The sequence below is a fragment of the Eurypyga helias genome, unplaced genomic scaffold (genome assembly GCF_000690775.1).
Source record: "Eurypyga helias isolate BGI_N326 unplaced genomic scaffold, ASM69077v1 scaffold51874, whole genome shotgun sequence".
NCBI lineage: Eukaryota > Metazoa > Chordata > Aves > Eurypygiformes > Eurypygidae > Eurypyga > Eurypyga helias.
Window position 1 is genome coordinate 1,823 of NW_010245380.1, and position 23,098 is coordinate 24,920.

A 23,098-nucleotide genomic window follows, 5' to 3' on the forward strand; every position below is an offset into this window, starting at 1 on the left:
GGCATTATGAACCAGAGTGGTTTGCATGCATTACTTCTCTCAGCATGGACACAAAAATAAAGCTAACTTACAAGCTGAGCATTAGAGCAAGTAACTTTATTGTTAATACGGTTCTGCTAACAGTCTTCTGGCTTTATCAGAGGGTATCTGATAAAAAATATCTCCCATCCTTGTCCTTTAAAGATTCCAGTGTTCTAGGCTTTTCAGTATATGCAAATGGAGACCAAAATGTGCAACAACACAACCAACCCAAGCTGCAGTGCAGGAGATTACTCTGCAGGTTTCCCGTGCACTCTGAACCGATAAAGGCAAGTGTACTCCGCATGTCCCCAGTTCGAAAAAATTCTCAGCTCCACTATTTGGAATGCATCTTCACTCATCTCCTGCAGAAGGGAAAAGCAAAATGCAAACCAGCATTATGTTTCTGGGAGTCGATTCCTGCAACTACCAGCTTTGATTCATAACCACGTTACGCCTTGGGAACTTCTGACGCTTTGAAGAAAACTTTCCTTGTCTCACCACTGTTTCTTTGCGGGAGGAGTCAGAAGAAACATGAAGCGGACTCTTCATACTATTTGTGTCCAGATGGCACAAACCTTTCCACCCCTCTAATCTATTTAGACCATAGGTTTTGAGGGAGATCGGTAGATACCCTCTGCCTCGGGTTCTACAGTAGTGCCCAACAGGGGCCTACAAGGGAGCTGGGGGGGCCTCTGTACAAGGGCCTGTAGTGACGGGACAAGGGGTAACGGGTTTAAATTGGAAGTGGGAAGGTTTAGATTAGATATCAGGAAGGAATTCTTCCCAGAGAGGGTGGTGAAGTGCTGGGACAGGTTGCCCAGAGAAGCTGTGGGTGCCCCATCCCTGGATGTCTTCAAGGCCAGGCTGGATGTGGCTTGGAGCAACCTGGTCTAGTGGAAGGTGTCCCTGCCCATGGCAGGGGGTTGGAACTAGATGGGCTTTAAGGTCCCTTCCAACCCAAACCACTCTATGATTCTATGAACAGAGAATAATGCCTTTTTCCTTCACTGCTTACTGTGCACTACCACAGAAACTACGAAGTGTCAGGAGAAAGATACTCTAGTTTACTTAGACTTACCATCACTGGAAACATCTGCAGTGGTTCTCCTCCTTCATCATAGACATACTGTCCTAGAAGCTTGCCTTCTTCTTGATATTCATTATCTAGACCCTGCAACGACAGGGTAGATATTTTTGGTCCCGTCAAATTTGAAATCAAACCAGAACCAGAAGCATGTCTACATAACTGATTATCAACAGACAGCACTCAGAAGTCTATCAAACCCGGATATTTCCTGGATGTAACTTAATACTTCTCCAGGCACAGCTCTGAGTTTCGTGCGCTGCAAATGGCTGCACTATGTTTATGTGTTTTCATGGTCAAACCCCATAATTTCCAAGGCAAAACCCACTCTCACAGTGTACAATCTAAACTGCTCAGGACAAACAAGGAGGAAACTTATGAACAAGACTGAAGTCAAGAGTCCCACTTGCAGGTGACTGCTTAAGCACTTAAAAGAATGAACCAAAATTTCTCAGATATCGTAACTATACTCTGATGTAGCCTGTGACCCCGTGTTCTGCGATCACACCTACGCAACCGGGGCGCTAGTTAAAGTCAGCATAAACAAAGGCTTAAGGCACATCACAGGTAAGGTGAAGAGCCAACATGGGAGGGAAGGGGGAGGAGTGGAGGAAGGATGGAACAACTGGAGTGTATGAAAGTGCTATACCAAATGAAGAACCATCATCTCCCTCCAAAAATGTTTACTACTGTATAAAAGCAAGAGAAAAGAAACAACTCCCCCAAAAATCAGTCTGTAACACTTCTAGTTTCAAAGATCATTAAAAAAATATAAGCCATTTTAAGAGCAATGACAGGAATAGCCTCTTAGCTGTCCTCCCATATTTTCCAAGCTATGTAACACAAACATTCTTTATGCATACAAACATCAACTTAAGCCTTACATATACTGAAAAGGTCCTAGGAGCACTGGTGATACTTCCTTTTGGTGACAGTGTTTTTGGTATGTGTTCCATTACAAAGGCAGTTGGATAGATCTTCATCGAAAGTCTGACCACAAGATACCCCTGTGATCCTTTGAAAGCCCAGCAGTTTCCTGGATACACATCAGGCTAGACAAGAGGAAGGGGAGAGAACAGGATGGGACACAAGAACAATAACGAGTCAACCACAAGCATTTTGTAATACTTTCTTTGGTAATAAAGAGTTGTAATGAATTCTGATTTATTACTGGGGGTTGGAACTAGATGATCTTTAAGGTCCCTTCCAACCCAAACCATTCTATGATTCTATGATTAGGGACAGTCTTGGACAGTTAAGTGGCAGTTGACAAAAAATAATCTGTTCCTGAAGAGTTCTACTGAAGACAGCACAATCACCTGAACTACCAGCGGTGTTGTGAAGGCCCACCAGGAGATTACTACTCCACAGGAACCCCCCTAGTGCTCTTTCCAGAAGTCCAGTGCACCACCCAAGCCTCCTATAAGGGTCTTAATTTTGCTAGAGTAGTAGTTAAACAGTGAGTAGTAGTTAAACAGTGCCCAGGAACTACCAGAAGAATCCCACTCTTGGGAACATAACTGAAAAGTGCCCATGCCCCCCAGTATGTTACAGAAACATCCAGCATCCAAAAGACAATCCAAACTACTCAACACAAAATAACATAGCTGCATTTGTTTACTTGGATTTTAATTACCTGAATCACCACTCGGGGAGACTGAGAGAAGTACCACAGAGGAATTCCGAAGAGGCTAATTAATGCTGTTTTGGTCTCATAGCTTTCAGAACAGCGAGTACTCAGAATACTGCCACCTTTAGAGATATGTATCAGGTTAGCAGAAACCCATTTCTAGATTTTTTTAAGGCAGAGATTTGTACAAAGCTTAATGAATACACCTGTTATTTTCCCCAGAAGAGACTATTAAAGAAATTCTTAAAAGTATACTAATTTTCTGGGGATATAATGTTTCTATCAAGTACAACATGATTTTAAGAAACACAAAACCTTTAATATGTGAAGAGGACTGAAAGACACACATTTTTCCTTAAGGAGTTCAGTGGGGTGCACACCCCACAAACAGGTCTGTAGTTTCCTATTACACAATTGCAGGTGCTTAGAACTATTCCGTCCCTGTCCATGCATACCCAGGCTGATAGATAACCCTGTAAACACACAGACCACAGTAGTCTGATCATCAGGCAACACACAAGGATGCTCTACTAAACTTTAGTCTTCATTTTAAGATTTTTAGTAAATACTGTAAGTAACATTAATAGTAGAGGAAACACCATTTTTACTATTTACCTCCAGATTCCAAGGCGAAATCTACCATACCAGTCTTGTCTTGAGAGTAGAGTTTCAGGGCATTGTTTACAATAATCTGTGCTTGCTACAGATGTACACGTAGAAGAATAGAAAGAGAAAGTTTTTAATAATATCAAGCGATAAAATAATGGGTATATACACATCTGTCAAGTTGCAAGCATCTTTGAGATGCTGCACTCCCTCACAAGTCTTAGTAAACCTATCAAGACACACCTTTTTAAATGGATGGTCACCTGTCTCAAAATAAAAATTCATACTGCAGCTTGACTGGTGTTTTCTTTAAAAGCTGCATTCTTTCACCCAGCTGCATTTCTTTGGTATACTAGTTTCTTGGGATTCTTTCAAGACTTTGAAAAACACACCAGTGTTCACAACACACACCACTACGGATGCACTTAATAAAGCCTTTTCTGTAGTTCTCCCCTTTTTAATTAATGTCCCCAACATCTCTGAAAATCATTAACATTAATATACAGTCACACTCTACAGTTTCAGCTGAACTTCTGAGAACTCAAACTCACTCACCGCTTCTGTGATTCCAGAAATCCCTGCATTAGTCACAGCATTTGTTACTACTTCAGGTGTTAGCTTTTTGTTGGTAACAGACATATGGAGTGTAATATTCTTGAGGATCTGCAACTCTAGATTCCGCAACAAAGTCTGCAGATCACTTCTGCTTACAAAATTGGATGTAAGCCACTGGAGAAGCGATTCAGTAAAGCTGTCTTGTTGACCACCAAAGAGCAGTAGCTTGACAGATTCTTTGACCTGGGCATGTACCTAGTAGAAGCCATTACAACGGAAATTAGTCTTTATAAACCATGAAGTAATACTGCATATTTATATTACAAGAGTCACATGTGAGATCAATACATACATTCAATACTACACATCAGTAACTTTCATGTGTTTTAACTACACTGACTCAGACTGGAGTAACAGACCAGTCAGGTGTGCAGAAGAACACGTGGGAAACCTGGATGCTTCATCGGTTTGGTGAAGAGGACACGGAACCAAGCCCTAGCAAACTATGCAGCTTACATTAGTGGTCTAACACAACGGAGTAAGGAGAGTTGACTGTGACAGTTCAAAGGCGGCACTGTGGCAACTCTAAGGGGAGCAGAGTACTCATTAGGCCTAGTTAAGCAAGTCGTTTACTCACTCACAGTATGCTGCAATTCCACAACAGCCAGACCATATGAGCGTTCTCACAAGACAGTATTTTTATCCAAGTTGACAATCCTGTACCGATACTTCCTGTTGTATTTTGTTTGCTACATTCTAGTCAGATCTTACAAAAGGCTTCAAGTGAAATTAAGCATTTTTTTTTTTTAATAAACAACTCTCAGATAATAAGCCTAACTTGCTTCTACCTAAGTTTCTTTTCCACATTTACAGATGTAGTTTACTAACCCTTGGAAGGACAGCAAACTACTGTACAGAGAACTGCTACTGCCTCATCTCTTAATTGCAAAAATCTCTGCCACTGCAGATAAGCATGAACTCTTGTCTAGTAGAATGTTACACACTAATTCACAGTACCACTACATCAAACGCTACCATTCCTGAAGAAGCTACAGAACCTACTTTTTCATGAATGTCATCCATTTTCTCGTAACTCTTCTTCACGCTTTCCACAGTTAACAGCTCCGACTTCATCTGAGACAATGCCAGTTCTAGCTTTTTAATCTTGGTCAAGAGTTGTCCATGTTCATCATCATCTCTGATAAAACAAGGAGTCAACAGTTAGGAAAGTAGTTTGAATCATTCTATCAAATTCCAAAGGTGTGAGATGTACTTGTCTCATACAAAGTGCTTTCCCAGTTCAGTTATTCACCGTGACAGAAGCCGTGAGCTTGCAGATACCTGAAGATGTTATTTAAGACACACTTTGGATTAATGTATTCAAGGTATTTTGAAGTTATGAACAAATCCAGCAGCCACAACTTTAGAACATCATCAGGCTGACAAGTTAATAACTCAAACATATATAGATTTTGGGGAATTTAAGGTTTCTGGAAAGCCAGTCAAACTTTATTTGCACGAGTTTGCCACTGCTTAGAGCGAGTTTCTGGTTGCCTTACTTAAACCACAGTAACTTTAGAGGCAGGTATCAAGTTGAGCTTCAGCAGCAGGTCACGTATGACCAATACAGATCATGGTCAGTGCGTATTATGGAAAAAAAATTATCAGCCATTTTACATTTTTATCCCATTTAAATGACAATTCAGCAACTAAGTGTTTGTTTTGCTCTTCCCAATCGGGAAACTACTTAATGAAGTGCTGTGTTTTTATGCTGGTATTACACAGTACCTTAGTGGAAAGTAGTACTGCTGAGAAACCAAACACAGACAAAAATTAGAACTGATACGATTCAAGAATTTCAATATAATGCCTATCTAAAGCAATTACTGTACATTTCAGTAAGCAGTTTCAGGAAAAAATGCTAATGCATTTATAAGAGGATGAGAAGTCACTCATTCTCCTCCACTGTATCAACAGCTTTCTCTAGTAAAAAATGTAGTTCTAGGATTGCTGACACACTGGAAGTGGGCCTTGTGCTGATGATGTTCAGCATCACAGCTGAAGTCTGCTGTAAGACAGAAGTACTCTTGGTGACAATACAAACTCCTAAGGTCAGTTAACTGACACACATAGTGTAGTATTTCAAAGAACAACAACATGTATCACCATCAGTTTGCACAGACAGAAAAAAAAGTAGTTAAAAAATGCTTATACCTCACTGTTTTTGCTTTGGCTATGTCAAGATCCTTCTGCATGTCCTGAAAAAAATACAAAAGTTAGTTTTAACATACACAAAGAAAAAAAAAGTGACAGAAAGAGGATAAAGAATGTTAAGTGAAAATGAGGTTTTAGCACAACCTATGCAGGACTGTGTCCCCACACTTAATCTGTGCCGCTGTAAGATTTTATTCCATGTAGAACCTGCCTCACTGGTGAAGTGAATTGTTTTTTATCTTTGGACTGAAACCCCTCGCAAGAAGGGGGAGCAAGAACACAAACAGGTTTTGAGACTTAAGTAACTGTAATAGCTGGAGTAAAGCAAACTGGGTTTTGGGACAGCCAACAAAAACTTCGTCTGTTTTATCAATGGATCACAACTAGAGCAAGTTATCTTTGGAACTTGGAATACCTTGGATTCAGCAGACAGCTTTCCAAGAACATCTTCAAGAGTCAGAATGCGCAACTCATGTTGTTGATGCTTAGCCAGGAAGTCAGTCTTGAAAACCAAGGAAGAAAAAGGTGGTGTATTTTCTTTTCGAGTACAAATAGCATAATTGTTCTTTTCTACAAAGTGTAATTTTTATTTCATTCTGTGCATGCTTAAATGGTTTATCATGCAGGTAGTGTGAGAAATTATAGAATCTGTAATAAATATAAAGGCCTGATTCAGCAGTATTAGAAGATGCACACAGGGAAGTTTACCACAAACCCCCTTTGTTACTAGCTCTTCCCATAGTCTTCTCTCTCCGTATGAAAACAGGGTAAATCCAGCTGCTTTTCAGCAATTCAAGATTCTACTTTACACCACCTATCTGGAATTCTTTGTCAGCCATAACAAAGGAGGAAAAAATGCTAATGCCTACTACCTACCAGTTATTTCTGTAATAGAAAAAGAATCGTAAAGTCAAATTGCTAATAAACTGCATTATTAACATAATACCTGTTCAGTATCGGAAATAACCACCTATCTTACCTTTTCCTCCAGTTCCATTTCTTTAATATGTTGTCCTATCACATTTTTTATTAGCTTTAATATTTCACTTTTGTCGCTCATCTGGGCAACCTCATCTTGAAGATTACGGAGTAGAAGCATCACTTTGCTATAGTCTTCACTATGGTGACGCCATCTGTCTGACAGGAAGGCCATTTGCTTTTCCAGCTCACTTATACGACCGGAATCAAAGACATTCATGGTATCCTAATGTAAAAAGATTTTTTTAATACATAAAAATCAAGACAATTATTTACATCACCCTTGTGTATCAAGCAGTTATTGCAAAATATTGAAGACGTAAGACTTAAGAAGTCTTTAAAAGACACAAACGTTCTTCCCTAGACTGTTCTCCCTTACCTTTGGAGGTTGCACAGAGTGAAATGAATCAGCCTGTGGTTCAGGAACACTGACGAAGTCATCTGTTTTCTGTATTCTATCAATTCTTGTCCAGTTCAGTGAAGGCAATGATGAAATTAAGCCATCAAACCCCCAGAACCATATACCTAAATCAGAAACAAAAAGCAAAAAGGGTGCTCAAGAGTATTCTCCCTTAAGACTGATTGTATCTACAAATAGTCTGACTTAAGGACACAAGCTACCTCATGTTTGCAAGGTAGATGTCACACAGTGGACACTACTCCGTTCTAAAGACACTCAATTTTCAAGCTGGCTCACGCCGAGAAGTCAAGCACTCAAGAATATTAGGGGACATCCATTAGTACCACTCACACAATTGTAAGGCAGGCAACTTGTGCTTATATATCATGATATATGCTTAATCTCATACTACTGCTTCCCAGGGACCTAGATCTCATTTATTAAGACAGGCTCACTGAAGTCAGTTGTAAATACTGCTTTTTATCTCAATACAAAATATCTTGCCTTATATCCTACTCCCTATATACCATGTTGTTTCCATGGAAGCCTGAGTTTCTCCAACTTTTATTAGACATTATGCAATCTAGCATTTCACAGAGTTCACATATTTTTGCAGTATCTTAGTGGGAAGTAGCAGCACTTTCTACACAGGGTAACTTCTTCCTCTTATTCTCCCTACTACAGGGAATTTTGAATCCCCACTGTAAATGTCTGAGAAGCTTCATTTTCTCCCCAACATAGCTGTAAGTTTTTTTTAGGACATGCAAAGACACAAAACTGCTTTTCAGAAATGGCACAGCACTTTCAGTAAATATTTTGTATTGACTTTGTTTATTTCAAATCGGAAAACTGCCCTGGAATACTCTGAACTAACCAGTCTAAACAGCAGTATTTAGACTGAAGCATGGCCTAGAGAAAAAATGAAATATTTTGGAAGAGTTGGTAAAAGAACCTAACCACACTTCTATGGAGATTGACAACAAAGTGATCAGTATGCAACCTACTCCTTATGAGCTCACTACATCCCTTCACAGGAACGGCGAGGAAAAAAAAACCAAACTTCAGTGCATTTACTTATTCACCCCCTCTGTCGAGAGAGCGCTATGAAATTAAATTAAGGGTATTCTTTCACAGTAAGGGGAAAGCTCACTGGCTTGTCAGTACTTTGAAAGCTTGAGTTACTGCCCTGTTCACAAACTTGCTCTTTTTTGCTTCTACATCTTCTTCATAAACCAAAAGTTCAAGGAAGCAAGTTATTTTGAAAGAGCTATAGTAAGCACACACCAATTTGTATTGTAACTAAAGAATTCACTTACCTAGTAGAAACAGGAGTGGGATAAGAAACAGTAACAGCTTATAAGTCTTTGGAAGGCATCTGGAGAAAGAGAGAGGAAGGTTTACCAGAAATGATAAATGTATCATTTTTATTGTTTTATATTATAACTGGGTAAAAAATTTGCTCACTATTTTTTCAAAGGATACACACCTTCTAAGAAGAAACACCTTGAGCAGAGACATCAGAGTAACAAGTTGATACCATCCAGTTCTAAGCAAGCGGGACATGCCAGAAGCTGCCCTCCCTAGAAGGGAAAAAGTCGCACTTTGAAATTTAATTACCGCAGCAAACGCTCAAAGAAACCAAGCAGAGGGACATGCAACTGTGGCCAAGAATACTTTGCACAGCAGAGAAACGCATAAGTCCAGGCAACGCATGCAGCTTATTAGCATCTAGTTATCACAAGTACGACAGCATTATAGCATCAGCTACTCAAAACCAAGTCATGCAGAAAGACGAAATGCTCGTTTGTTACAACAATGCTATCTTGCTGGAAATTCAGCATCAATGCTTGAATCCAAGTTACCACACATTGAAGACCTCAGTATGTTTGAAGAAACGCACAGATTAGCAGCCTCAGGTTTTTGCTAAGAGGAATACCATGACAGGAAGCGACTACCAAACCAAAACACACCCCATTATTCTTGACACCCCATATTCTATGCTATTCACACACTCATTCCCTCATGAATGAGTCTGGGTAGTTTCCCATTATGCCTGTGAACAGAAATATACCCTCCATTAAGCAGTTTTTGGTCAATAAGGAAAGTAGCACATGCATTTCAAGATACAAAATCTACAGCATCAAGCACAGCTGAATTAGTGTAAGCCACATACTGCAGATTCCTATTTTGTCAAAAGAAACAGGCAACACACAGATTGGGATAGTAACCTGGAGAAAGAATGGCCAGCCAAAGTAGAGACAACACCTTCTGAGACACAAGCCATCCCGTTGCTCCCACTGTTCGCAACACGTGAAGCATAAAGTAACCTAGATTATAATAAATTAACTCTATGTGGTAACATACATAAATGAGCTTAAGGTTCTTTAGCAGTACATGCAGTAAAACAGACTCAATCCCCTGCCCGTTACATGTTCTGCAAAGTTTTACACCATACCTTTCAGTAATCTACAAACTTGGTTCTTCACTATTTAAAAGCAAAGCAAGCCACTAAAATATCAAGTAAAACCAAGACAATTTAGAAAGAATTCTCACGTATCAAGATAAATGGAATGATCAACAGTATCTGCAGTTACACTATCACTTTTCCAAAATCAACAGAAAGTTTACAATAGGTAGCATGTTCATCTAACAGGATATCCAAGAATAGAGAATAGCAAAGAAGTACTACCATAAAACCAAGTTTTAAGATGATTTTAAAGTAGCTATGTGCTTATTTGTTCCAAATTATGCACTGAGTTCTTTATCTAGATTCATGTGTAGAAGAGGAGACAATTTTACATTTTAAATCCTAGTGAAAGAATTAATGATATTTACAAAATACTGACAAATAGAAAAGATGCCCTACTAAAAAGTTACAAGCAGTAAATTTTCATTAAATTGAATATTCCCAAGGATCTTCAGTACATCAGGTTTGAGTCTTAAAGTTAAGACGGACAAAACCAACGCACCGTAACAAAATGCTGTAACTTAAAGCCCACTGAAGCCAACAATTATTATATCCAAATCTGGGACTGTTCATTCTACAGAACTACAGAGTATACACTTAGAAGGTAATCGTACATTTTTAGATTAGCAGAAATGTCTGGGTTAATCTTAGGATTATAGATATACCAACCCAACGTTTGGCAAAGCATTTAGGTGACTGAAGTGTCTCAATCATTTTCCTTTGCTGAATAACGAGCACTCAACAGATTCTTGATGCCTTTGTGATTCAAGCTAGGGAATGCCCATCTCACAGGGAAGATTCTATCGCTATATAAAGATTCCTGTAAAAATTGACTATCACTAGAACAAAAATAAAATGTTAAAAATCCTTTATTCAAATAATCTGCATACCAATACCTCACACCTTGCTTTCACTTAAAGGCAGCTTTTCAACCTACCGAGCATACAGACTTCACCAAAGTCCAGTTAACACTCTGCCTTGCTCTTTCTAACACACAAGGTGCACGCTGTCCCTACACTTGTTCTTACTAACAGGTAAGCAGTCTGCCAAGCTTGTGCAAGAGCCAGTATCAGAGCAAGAAGTCCAACAGGAAAAGTGTAACTATTTTCTAGACACTGCACTTTTAATCTACTTGGATAGATGAAGGTAAAAAAACCCTAAACACAAAACAATACGTATGATTAACATTGAGAGTGCAATGCAAAATAAAAGCAAAAGAAAAAAGGTCCAAGTCAACCTGCATAAGAAAAGGTGTGCCAAATGGTCCTTGCTACCCTTTTAGCCCATGAGGACTGCATGTGGTCTGTGGTGTGTATCTCAAGATGTTTCTTCCCCTTACAGTCATCACCTGTTGGTTGTGGTAACAGACGATTAATGGGACAAGACCAGGCTCAAACCAAGGTAGTTACAAGATAACTGATACTATGAAATAGGCTTGTTCGAGTTATCAAACCAAAAACCACTAAGCAAACTTGAGTGGAATAAAACTCACTTGGGGAAACATTACAGTACATCAGGCAATCACTGCTCTCCCCCCTACATCTAAGTAACAAACCACATTTACTTTGTAGGTTCCAGAGTCATGAGGCATCTGACACTACTATTACAGTTACAACCTAGTGTACAGCCCAAGGCTAGAAGACAACATCAATTATACTTACATATTGATTCCTCATTTACACCAAGATGGCTATTTTCTCTGTAAAACTCCTTTACATTCATACTTCCACAGTAGTCTGAGTGAGCTGCAACACCTCAAAAAGCATACATGGAATGTAACTCAAGTTCAAAGCCTTTCATATAAGCACATTTTAGTTACCACATATGCAGATTTTAACTAAACTGGCTCCATTCACTATTAAAGCCAGATTATCCACAGGAAACCTGAGAAATTATCAAGGAAGAAGCCTACTCTGTGCAACATTGTTTTTGCTTCTTTTAAGTAAGAGTGGGCCTTTTGGTTCAAAAATCTTTCTGCTTCTTCTCAGATAGTAAAGTTAGTTAAAAAAAAAACCCACACAAACCCTCCTAAATAACAACTCAAATCTTGAGTCCCTAATTCCCATCATTCCATCAAATGGGCCAACTGTTACATCTTCGTGTTGAGTTTATCAGAAATCTTAAAAGACCGAAAAGAGAGCACGAGCAAGTTACAAGGCACTGAGGCACAGAGAACAGGAGAGAACAAAGATATAGTCTCACACAAAAACCCGTTACCTTCTGCCTATGGCAATTTAACTTCACTCGTAGAGCGTGTATTAGAGAAGACAAAGCACCATGGGAGAACCGAGTATTTTCAAGGAAAGCAAGATGTGCTTTAGAGCAGTGCAGAGTGATGATGGCAGATGTAGTTTTGCAAGACAGATCTAATCAAGCTTTAAGTGCACAGTGGGCTTAAGGGTAACAAGATATTCCAAACCTAAAGACATTGAAAAGTTAGTATTTGACACTATTACACAAAACAGTTCTTAAAAGTCAGCTGAAGTTTCTCAATTTAAACACTGCCTTCTACACTTCCTTTTAGAAAAATACCTATACACGAATCTTAACTGTAACATGGATGTCGCATCTGTTAATCTTGATGCTTCCAAAAAAGAGGGAGAGTATGAAGAGGATAGCACAACTGAGATAATTAAATAATAATAAAAAAGGGAGAAAGACAGAGGCCAGCCCAAAGACTGTAGAAAAAGAACACCATAGTGCCAAAGAAGCCGCCCGTAAGAAAGAAAAAAAACAAACAACACACACTCTGGCTTCGTGTGGAGACCAAGGAAGACAACTGAAAAGGTACCTTTAAATTCATAACCCAGCTTCGGCAAAACCATTTGAAACAGTTGCACTAACAGCGATGCAAAAGATGCTGCAGCATGTTTGACCAATCGCAGAATCTTACTCATGTAGAAATACATTCCTCCTATAGGAAAAAACAGTGTGAATACAAATTGTTCACCTACATAAAGACATAATCCTATTCTCTGGTGACCTTTAGCTTCTGGAATAGTGAGGATGAAGCATGGTAATCCTCTGTTTAGCCAGGAATATGAAGCAAGTGTGGTTTCAAAAGTCTGGATGCATTAGATCTTACAAAAGCTTTGCTGTAATAACTCCACATGCTAGGGAAAATGCTTTCAAGACAGAATGTATGGCTTCAGCAAGAATATCTTTTCTTAGTGAGAATTAAGAACTCTAAGTAGTAATGAATTCCTTGCTTACAGAACTCTGGGATTTCTCAGTGATGTGAACGGTTGATACTGGTTTTGTAGGTCACAGCTCCAAAGAGACAAACTACATTCATGGTAACTGAGGACTTGCAACAATCAAGAAATTCAAGGTGCTATGCAAGATGCAGGCAGACAGAGTCAAGACACTGGACAACCATCCTTGGAAAGGAACCTTATTTAAGGCAGATTCATTCGTTTGCAAGCTCTAGGAATGTACTCACTATTTGGAATCAATTTTTCCCTTTGAAGTTCAGTTTTTTGAAGAAGTTGAGGCTTAGCTTCTAAAAATAATAAGCTGCATGGTTAGGAGAAAAGACCCCACAGCAGAAAGTAAGAAGGTATCTGTCCGAAAACCCTGACCAAAACCTCAGTAGCACAGACACATATCAATCTGATACCAGATTAGGAGACTGATGATCATTGCTGGTTTGAACAGCCTATTGTGTTCTAAATCAGTTTGGAAGTATAACTTAAGATATCACTGCATTTTCCTTTTGAAATTGTTTCATTCCTACAGCAGCATGGAAAAAAAGGTGGCAATTATATATCACAAACTGACAAGTACATAAAGTTTCAACTGATATAGAAAGAGGTATTGCATATTAGCTGATCTCTACAATTTGGTTATTGGTAAATTTAGCAGAGTGATAAGAGTGCTTAAACAGCACTACATCAAAAATGCATCAACTGTGTATCATACTGCTACGCAGATAAGGCACGAGAGAAAGTAACTTACTAAACGCCTGTTTTTGGCTCCTGTCCCTGGAGTAAATTCTGGACGACGGCACGTGAGAAGCGGAGTACGCTGTAAGAACCTCCCTCCGTTCTGAAAGCATGCTGCAGTCACTGCAAGTGTAGCCATTGATGGTTGTAGCCTGAGTTCCTGCTGCTGTTATATTGCCATTTCCCTCCACCAGTGTAGTACCACGACCTAGCAAACCAGGAGTAAAACATGCAGTGCATTGACATCAGTACTGCCATCATTAGTTACCATTAACTAGAACGCATGTGGAAGGAAAAGGAAAGTGCAGTTACCTTCAGGGTCGTCTTCATCATCAAGACCTTCAAAGAAAGAAAGAAAAAAAATTGGTCCCAAATGTAAAGAAGTCTCATAATCAACTACGATATCTGACATGAACTGAAATTAAAAGTCTGCACAGAAAAAACTGTTTATGATTACTATTTAACATATTTTGCAGTCCACCACATGCATAGATCCGTATGTTCAGACATTAATGTACTAGGGTCAGAGTGAAAAGCATTCTACCACACAAGCAGCAGACAAAATCATATGAGTGACAGCTACACCTCTTCTTAGCTCCCATGTGACTTTTACAGCAGGTAACTACAAGCTTACACTGTTTCTGTTGCTTGGTAACTACTTTGGTACAACTGTATTTTAAGAACCTGTTTTAAGAGCCAGGTAACCTGAAGTTTAGAACACACACTATTAAGATAATTCCAATTCTTTACATTCTTTTAGGCATACTGACTAGAAACAAATAGTCTGCTCTTGTGAGACCCCACCTGCAGTTCTGCATTCAGCTGTGGAGCCCTCAACATCAAAGGACATCGACCAGTTGGAGTGAGTCCAGAGAAGGCCTCCAAGAGCTGGAGCCCCTCTGCTATGGGGACAGGCTGAGAGAATTCGGCTTATTCAGCCTGGAGCAGAGAAGGCTCCAGGAAGATGTTATAGCACCTTCCAGTACCTGGGGGGACTACAAGAAAGCTGGGAGGGGGACTTTTTACAAGGGCAGGGAGTGACGGAACAAGGGGTAACATGTTTAAATTGGAAGAGGGAGATTGAGATTGGACATCTGGAACAAATTCTTCCTGGAATGGCAGGGTAAAGTACTGGGACAGGTTGCCCAGAGAAGCTGTGGATGCCCCATCCCTGGAAGTGTTCAAGGCCAGGCTGGAGGAGGCTTGGAGCAACCTGGTCTAGTGGAAGGTGTCCCTGCCCATGGAAGGGAGGTTGGAACTAGATGGTCTTTAACATCCCTTCCAACCCAAACCAATCTGAATTGGGTGATAAAAGTTGATGATCTAGACTTTACATCTAAACAAAGTATTGTCTAGAACTCCTGTATTTTCCAGAAATGCATACTTGTATACACTTGCAAAACCAAACCAGCCAGCCACACACAGAAACCCTCTCAGGAAATCTTCAAGTGCCACTAATTTGAAACTTTCAGATCCAGGTATGTTAAGCTGAAACAGATTTCTGCCTACAAACATGAAAAGGCTTTTCCTTTGGCTTTTCAAAGACAGATTACATGTTTACCATCCTTTAAATACAGTACTCTATGCATGTTTTGAAGTAACGATAATAGACAATTACACCTCTGTAGTCTATAGTGTGGCACCACAAAATGGTGTGTGTTTGTCTGGCATATTAACTTCACTCTATCCATAAATCAAGTTTACACCGGACTGTGCTTTCCCAGTAGACATCCTAACAGGCAGACGTCTACAGCAAAAATGTAAGTAGGTGTACACATTTGGGGCAGGACAGAAAAATGGGTAGGGAAGAGAGAGAAGATGTGAACATATGTTTATACACACCAAGCCATAAGCAGTTTTCCCAGTTTGGTACAAACTATGGCAATCATTGCCTACCCCAAAAATTATCGATTTCTGTCTTCTCTCGAATCAAAGATTCATCCAGTACAGTGGATACCATCGATGCATCACTGGCGTGGCTATTGAAACTGCCTGAGCTGAGAATGGCAGAACTGGATAGATTTTTCCTTGGTGTGCTTCTTGCACTGCCAGACTGTTTATTCGTACTTTTGCGCTGCTTCACCACCCTAGGAAACAAAGCAAAGACAAATAAGACAGAGCATTAAAGATGCAAATTTCTCATTTTAAATGACAAAAAAACCCCAACAATAAAGGTATTTTAACACTGATGTGACTAGACAGCTCAAACCAGGTTTCTAATAAAATCCTCACATGCAAGCATCTGTACTTCATTGCAAACCACACACAGAACTTAATTTTCAAAGTGTGGCAGTAACCACTGAGAACAAAGAATACGATAGTAGGTAACCTATGTTTGCACTATCATGTTCGAACAGGAGATCTCAAGACTCCAACCAATTAATTAACTTGTGATGATAAAAACCCACTTACTTAGAAGACTGTTCTCTGAAGGACATGCTTCTGGAGTAAGAGCCATCATCAAGGGGATCATTTAGTGCAGCATCTGATTTATTAATTGCTGCAGCACCTAACCGTAAACTACGTCGTGACATTCTCGGTGAATCAAATACTGCATCTATTTTGTTTTCAGTCTCAAAATCCAAAGCAGATGAAGAATAACTGGAACTGCAACAAAATAAGAATAGCAAAGTTAGAGTTTAAGAGAAAATTTCCCTAGTAACAAATATGCCCCCCCAGCTACTTTAAGTTTCCATTAAAAGCAGTTTATGCAAGGTTAAGGAGCAATTCCGACAGCATATGCCATATAACCCAAATAACCGAGAAGTACGTAGATATTCAAGGTTCTCTGAAACAATTATATTACAAGTTTAACAACTGAAAGCAAGTCACAGTTAGAAAGAAACAACCTCCATGAAAACCATGTTTGAATTTGAGACAGAGCAAGCATTCCTTATACAGCTTCAGACACAGCTCTTTTTGGACCAACGTGAGAGAGGAAGCCAGCCATTCAGAAGCGTTTCTTCACAACGCATAGCGGCAAATTACAAATCATGATGTACTCCAAGCTGCAAGGTAAAAATTCATTTATAGTGAAAGGGGTGTTTTTGTTTGCCAAGTCCTTTGAGAACCAAAGATCCATATGCCACTCCACTCTGAATTTTCATCTCCCAACAAGCAGGAACTTCACCACTTTAGCTCCTTTAGTTTAACTACCATTACTTTAAAAAAGAGATTTCAAAAATTTTTAAAAGTAGCCCAGGAACTCCACACTTTGACACTTGATTCTCTCAGGACCTCTGTGAAAACTTACACTGAAGACAAAGCAGCAACAGGAGGCAAACACAAACAGATTAGACAGAGGAGTCAGTAAGAAATACATTTACTAAAGCAGAAGTTCAGGCTAAAGCAGAGTACTCATACTTATGATCAAAGGAAACATTCTGTTGCATTCCTGGGCAGAGCTTGTTTCTAGAGGGTACTGCACAGCAGAAGGCCAGGTTGTAGAACCACTCAGTGTTGTGACCCAAGGTATCTAAACACAAAGTGCTCTAGGCTGACCTTAAGGAGCCTGTCCCCTTCTGGGCCACAGGGATATAGAGCTGTAATAGCACTTATTTCAATATTCCTGGGGTTTTTGTTTGCTTTTGTTTAAAGAAGAGCTGAGCAAGGTATTATTAATGAAAGCAGTGACTTCTCCCCAAAATCCCTAAAACCAGCAGGCAAATTAGGTCTGAACAAGTAGATTCTACTGTGCAATCTCTATCTGAAATGGAATCTTTCCATTTAAAAAAAAAATAGGTATAAACAGCAACTGTAAAATGTTTTTGGGCAGAAACAATTAAATGGAAATAATTTTCTTACACAACCATTGAAGACCCCAGAACACTGAAGTCATAATATGATAATGTGTTGTAGAATCAAAGAATCATTTAGGTTGGAAGAGACCTTTAAGATCATTAAGTCCAACCATTAACCCAGCACTGCCAAGTCCACCACTAAGCCCTATCCCTGGGCACCATATCTACACCTCTTTAACACCTTCAGGCATGGTACCTCCACCACCTCCCTGGGCAGCCTGTTTCAGTGCCTGACCACCTCTTCAGTGAAGAAATTTTTCCTCACGTCCAATCTAAACCTCCCCTGGCCCACCTTGAGGCCATTTCTTCTTGTCCTATTGCTTGATACTTGGGCGAAGAGATTAACCCCCACCTCTTTGCACCCTCCTTTCAGGTGGTTGTAGAGAGTGATAAGGTCTCCCCTGAGCCTCCTTGCATTACCCTTGGGCATACAAGGCAGTTACCATCAGAAGGCCTGGCAGCTACACTTAGAGTAGTGATTTAATTCTAACAAGGTGGGTGCTTCAGAAGTGAGTTTCTTGATTGCTCCACAATGCAAAGTAAAGCACATGTGCTATGACACAGCTCCATCTCATGAACTGCATTTCTTCCAGCTAAAAACCAAACCCAACAATAACAAAAAACTTAACCCTGACAGTGCATGGCAAGAAAGTACCTAGGAGCCCCAGCAGCAAATGGGCAGTCAGCCCACAGAACCAGATCAGGTCTTGTCCAAATTAATTTTTTCCATCACCCAGAGGTGGCACAGATTTGATGGCATGTCTTCAGCACCATGTGCTTGATCTTACTGGTCTGCCCTGCTAACGCTGCCACGTGCAACCCTGTGCAAGGCTGAAGGCTACGCACAGCTTAGAACAAACCCAGCACGCATTACTACATACAGTATGCTCGTTAATCCTTGCTCACATTTGGGTGGAAGGGGGAGAGGAATCAAGACAGGAGCCTCCTTGTGAGAAACCAGATTTAGTCTACGTTCTATTAGGTACAAAAAGATAGAAGTTTTACAGTGTTCGAAAACGTTCAGACAGACTGCGTTCTGACAGATGTGAAGTGAGAATACGGGCTAAATACGGCTCTTCCTGTTGTTCATTCTGAAAGGGTCAGAGCCACAATAGTTTACTGAGTCCCTCCCTAAACAGTTGTTTCACAACTCAGTTTCGCTATTTACACTTGCCACTACGCATTTGTTTTTTCTCATGTTCACCCCATGTTTCTTACAGACACCCAATTCACATGAACACAAAGTACACAGGACAAGCTGACAGCTGTGACCAGCCTCAACTTGTTTCTGTGTACAAACACGTGCTGTTATTAAGTATCTCAATGAGCGTTTATATCAGTTTGGGTGGAATACATAGCTTGGAATTGGGCTTTATCTTAAAAATATATTTTTTTTCCTCTTTAAACAAAAAGAATGCTTCTCTTGCTTATGCGGGATAATAATTCTCTTCACACTGAAAGTGAATTCTCTCTCCTCTGTCAGCAGGACAGTCTCTACAAGTCTCCCAGTTTGGCATCTTGCTCTTCATGCTTTGGAAAGCAGCCTTTTTCCTTCTACAGGAAAGACTACAGTAAACAAGAACCTCCTGCCTTTCCTTTCACAGGGCAGAAATGAACCTGTACACTGATGGTACTCTATCCAATAGGTATGGCTAGCAAAAAAGCCTATTAAAGGTGGGATGCAATCAGCCTACACTCAGATAACCTACACAAACAGCACAGACTCTGCTTCCTTCCCCTGACAGGCAGCTCCCGTGGCTCTGGCAGATCTGCTGACTGTATCTAGTCTTACATTTCCAGCTTCTTCTCTATTACCCTGATATCTCCTCCACATGAGCTTCTACAGAATAAGAAGGTCCTAGATTTCAGTGGGTTAATTTTCAAGTTTGTTGGTAAGTGGAATGAGAATGAGGTTTGCCAATTTTAGCACACCTTTAGCTTTGTCTGGAGAACTTTCAATGTCCCTTATTTCGTACGTATTCCTTGGAATGAAATGGGCAGTAACGTTCTTGATTATTCACAGTAATAGTAAATAAATGCGATACATCTAGAGAGCTATAGCTAAACAGACATCTTCCAACATGGACGCAGGCATATAATCAGCGTACGAATGTTCACATGCTTTCTGACGAGGGCACTGCTTATATGAACTGACCAGTTGTTTAGCTATTGCTTCGACCAGTCCCGGATCACACGTAAAACACACCTAAGGATTGTGCAGAAAGGTAAAACGCTGATTTAATGCTCTGACACAAAAATATAAACCTAAATTGTAATCATTTTAATTTGTAAAAAAAAGCAGTGTTAAAAGTACTGAAATTTACAAAGCCAACAGCAACAGAAGATGAGGTGACTACAGGGAAGATCAGCCTGAAGAGGGGCGTGTAAATTACCCCTTGACAAGCAGGTGAGATTCATGAGTTTGATACAGCTAAATAGCTTTCATCCTCCTCAAAATGTAAGTCAGTTTAATGCTTTTCTGATTTGGGCTGGGGGAGTAAAGTGCTACAAACAGTTGTGAACACACAGTAATCTCAGTGAGTATTAATATCAACTCTATTAATAGGTCATAACCAACTCTATTAATAGCTATGTGGTGTCTAACTTCACTCTACTTTTCTGCAGTGCTACATGCACAAGCCAATTTCTTTAGGGAAACTCACAGGCAGGTTTTGTAGAGACTGAACTGTCAAAGGCAGAACAAGCCAAGTCGGAATATAAGCAAAACAAATGCACGCAGGGTGGGAGAAGAGAAGGAATGAACTTCAGCATAAAAATTATTGGTGATTAACAACTCTGCCTAACTTGCCCTTTTCTCAGATTCTTCAACTATCATTTGACCCAGGGTAGGGAGAGCTACATCGATAACGCATGGCGTTCTGCACAGATAGAGCAGGCAGGCAGGCACAGTGAGTCTGCTCGAGGCTGTAGTTCACTCTCCTGACACCCTGAAAGCAGGCAGTGTACCAAGGAGTTTCCCCCCATTATTTTAATATTGGTGGCCTCACAGAATTTTTCAAGAGGAAATTTTAAAGAAAGTGCTTGCTAATCCTTCCTTTCCACACAAGGAAGTATCACAATGAATTTATTTCAGCCTGGTTTAGCTGTATCTCCTTCATTGAGTCAGTTATTAAACTTCAGCATATCCTGCTCTACCCATTTCTGAACATCAATATCCAACATAGCTTAACACAGCAAAACTGGAGGCTGAAACATTTCAAGATGTGTAACCCTCCCCTTCTGTGAGGGCCTCTTCACAAGGTCTGTTCTGCAAAATGACAACCTTCACTTATGTAGGAAGTCAAACACTCCACCTGCCTTCTGCACAAAACCCAAAGCTGTAGTGAACTACACTCCAGATTTCAGATAGGATTTATCATTCTGTCCCTTCCTTTCCTGGCAGGTTAGTCTGCTCCCGTGGTATTCTTACTTGCTTCACTGAGAAACAAAACTCCTATCCTACAAAATAGCGGGCAAGAAGAACCACCCAGCTCAGAAGGGCTTTCACCCCAGATTAGTTTAAACAAGCCGTTAAAACTTTAGATTACTTCACCAATGCTCTTGGAAATACACATAATAGAAAAGACTTAATTTCTTAAGTTAATATTAAGACCTACTTAGTGCCTCTTGTCCGCAAGAAAGATTAGTTGCTGTGGAGATTGTACAGTAGAACATACTGGTATCATTTCAGACAAATATCACAACTAAGGAAATCAAGTTAGATGACAATGTCACAGCTTGTTTTAAGAAAGATATGCTCACAGTGACATGAAAACCACTGTCTAAACAACCCGAAGAATCAAAGCTTACTTTCATTGCTCACAATAGGGAAAGTTATCCTCTGTGAAGGAGTTGGAGATTGGCTGAAGTATTTAAGGTGCATTTGCCACGCAGAGCTATCTAAAACCACTTAGTAATACAACAGTGAATCTCCTTGCTGATAAGGAGCACAAATCATCTTTCACTGTCCAGCATGGCTTTTTCTGAAATTAGTAAACCCACTTGTGTTTCATCAAATTCTACCGATGTTTTCCTAAAAAATTCAGGAAGAGCTGCAATTTAATTGATGCAACATAAAACTCACCCCATTTTGCAACACTGACATCAGGCTATAACTAAACAGTCGCATGACCCCCAAGGAAAACTGGTGACACTACAGTTTTAGAGTACACAAAAGCAAGAATATTCAAATTAGCAATCTCTTAATTCTACAGTTTTGCCAACTTCTGCTTTATTGCAAGTAGCCAAGTATTGCCCAACCCAAATATTGTATTTTAATACAAATTAAACACATAATAATGATCCACAGGCACAGAACAGAACGGCAATCTCCTACTGCATCCTAACAAACAGGGTTTTTTTAAAACTTAAAATTAGCTAAACCATTAACTGAGGCACACTGATGCTTCAAAATACATCTACTGACTCAACAAGAGGAAAAGACATCGATTAAATCAGCAGTCACAATCTGCTCTATGAACATTAAAAAAAACCCCACAAATGGTCATCACAACATTTTGAATGCATAATGCAAAACCCCACAAACACACTACAGAGTTATTTTCTGAAAGCTCTTCAGTTTTCTAAAAAAGAGTTTCATAATGGTCAGCTTCATAAAAAGACACAAGAAAAAACAGGCTCATTAGAAAACCGATTTCACGTTCCCACAACAAGCAGTTTTGCTAAAAGCCACATGACTTCCAGCCCAGTTCCACACCAGCAGCAGTGGGCGCACGTCAACCAGCATTTTATTGTGAAAATGGGGCCAAGACGCAGAAGAACACACACATAGAAGTTACAAGCAGAAAACATCTACGAATTTTGATGACGTAGTTATAGAAACGAAGGAGCAGTTGTAACTAGGCGGAGACTAGTTATTCATAGCAACCAATAAACATTGAGTCATTAGTCACTGTCCTGTTAGTTCAACAAGTATTCTTTCCTCCATTTAGGACAAAGCTATTTTTACAACAGACTGGATAAAGCATGCTTCCTCAAAGAAGTCAGCTACTTACCATGACACCTAAACTCTCCAGAATTAACAACATTCAGAGAACAGATAGTTTCTCTACAAGAAGAAAAGGGTTCTCACCTGAGTGCATATGTATAGCCAGTGTTCTCTGGCAGACACTGGGGAGGAGTGTACGTGTGTAGACGTGAAAAGTCCATGTTGAGTGTTTCAAATCATACTGTAAAGGTGAAAATAAAGTATTGCAATGACAAAATTACGTAAAGTCAACGTAAAAGCCCTTGCGCTGTTCAGCCTGTGTTATGAAGGACCGAAATATAAAAGCTACTGTTACCAGAAATAGGGAGCTCTCAGTATTTCCGCAGCATTGCTGCTAGTGCTAGATACCCCTGCATGAAGCTCAGCCTACTTCTGACCACAACTTCCTTTA

The 23,098-nt window shown here is 39.9% G+C and overlaps 1 protein-coding gene across 1 annotated transcript; it reads right to left on the minus strand.

The window, feature by feature from the left end:
• Nucleotides 1-269: 269 nt before the first annotated feature.
• Nucleotides 270-22,886, minus strand: SUN1 (Sad1 and UNC84 domain containing 1). Its single transcript, XM_010150024.1, has 22 exons — nucleotides 22,792-22,886; nucleotides 16,312-16,506; nucleotides 15,796-15,986; nucleotides 14,212-14,238; nucleotides 13,913-14,107; nucleotides 12,747-12,869; nucleotides 11,617-11,700; nucleotides 11,193-11,303; nucleotides 9,717-9,815; nucleotides 8,975-9,068; nucleotides 8,805-8,863; nucleotides 7,468-7,613; nucleotides 7,090-7,314; nucleotides 6,526-6,612; nucleotides 6,111-6,154; nucleotides 4,959-5,094; nucleotides 3,897-4,151; nucleotides 3,351-3,435; nucleotides 2,742-2,857; nucleotides 1,990-2,157; nucleotides 1,100-1,192; nucleotides 270-383 (listed from the first exon to the last, which is right to left on the minus strand). The coding sequence occupies exons 1-22, from the start codon at nucleotides 22,866-22,868 to the stop codon at nucleotides 270-272; spliced, it is 2,724 nt and encodes a 907-aa protein (XP_010148326.1). The 5' UTR covers nucleotides 22,869-22,886.
• Nucleotides 22,887-23,098: the final 212 nt, after the last annotated feature.

Excerpts from the sequence above, each read along its gene's own strand:
- SUN1 (XM_010150024.1), bottom strand. The coding sequence starts at position 22,868 with ATGGACTTTTCACGTCTACACACGTACACTCCTCCCCAGTGTCTGCCA. Across the intron at positions 11,701-12,746 it reads GCTGGGTTATGAATTTAAAG|CTCACTCAGACTACTGTGGA; the intron begins GTACCTTTTCAG and ends GAGGTGTTGCAG. Across the intron at positions 11,304-11,616 it reads TGTAAATGAGGAATCAATAT|GTGATGACTGTAAGGGGAAG; the intron begins GTAAGTATAATT and ends CACAACCAACAG.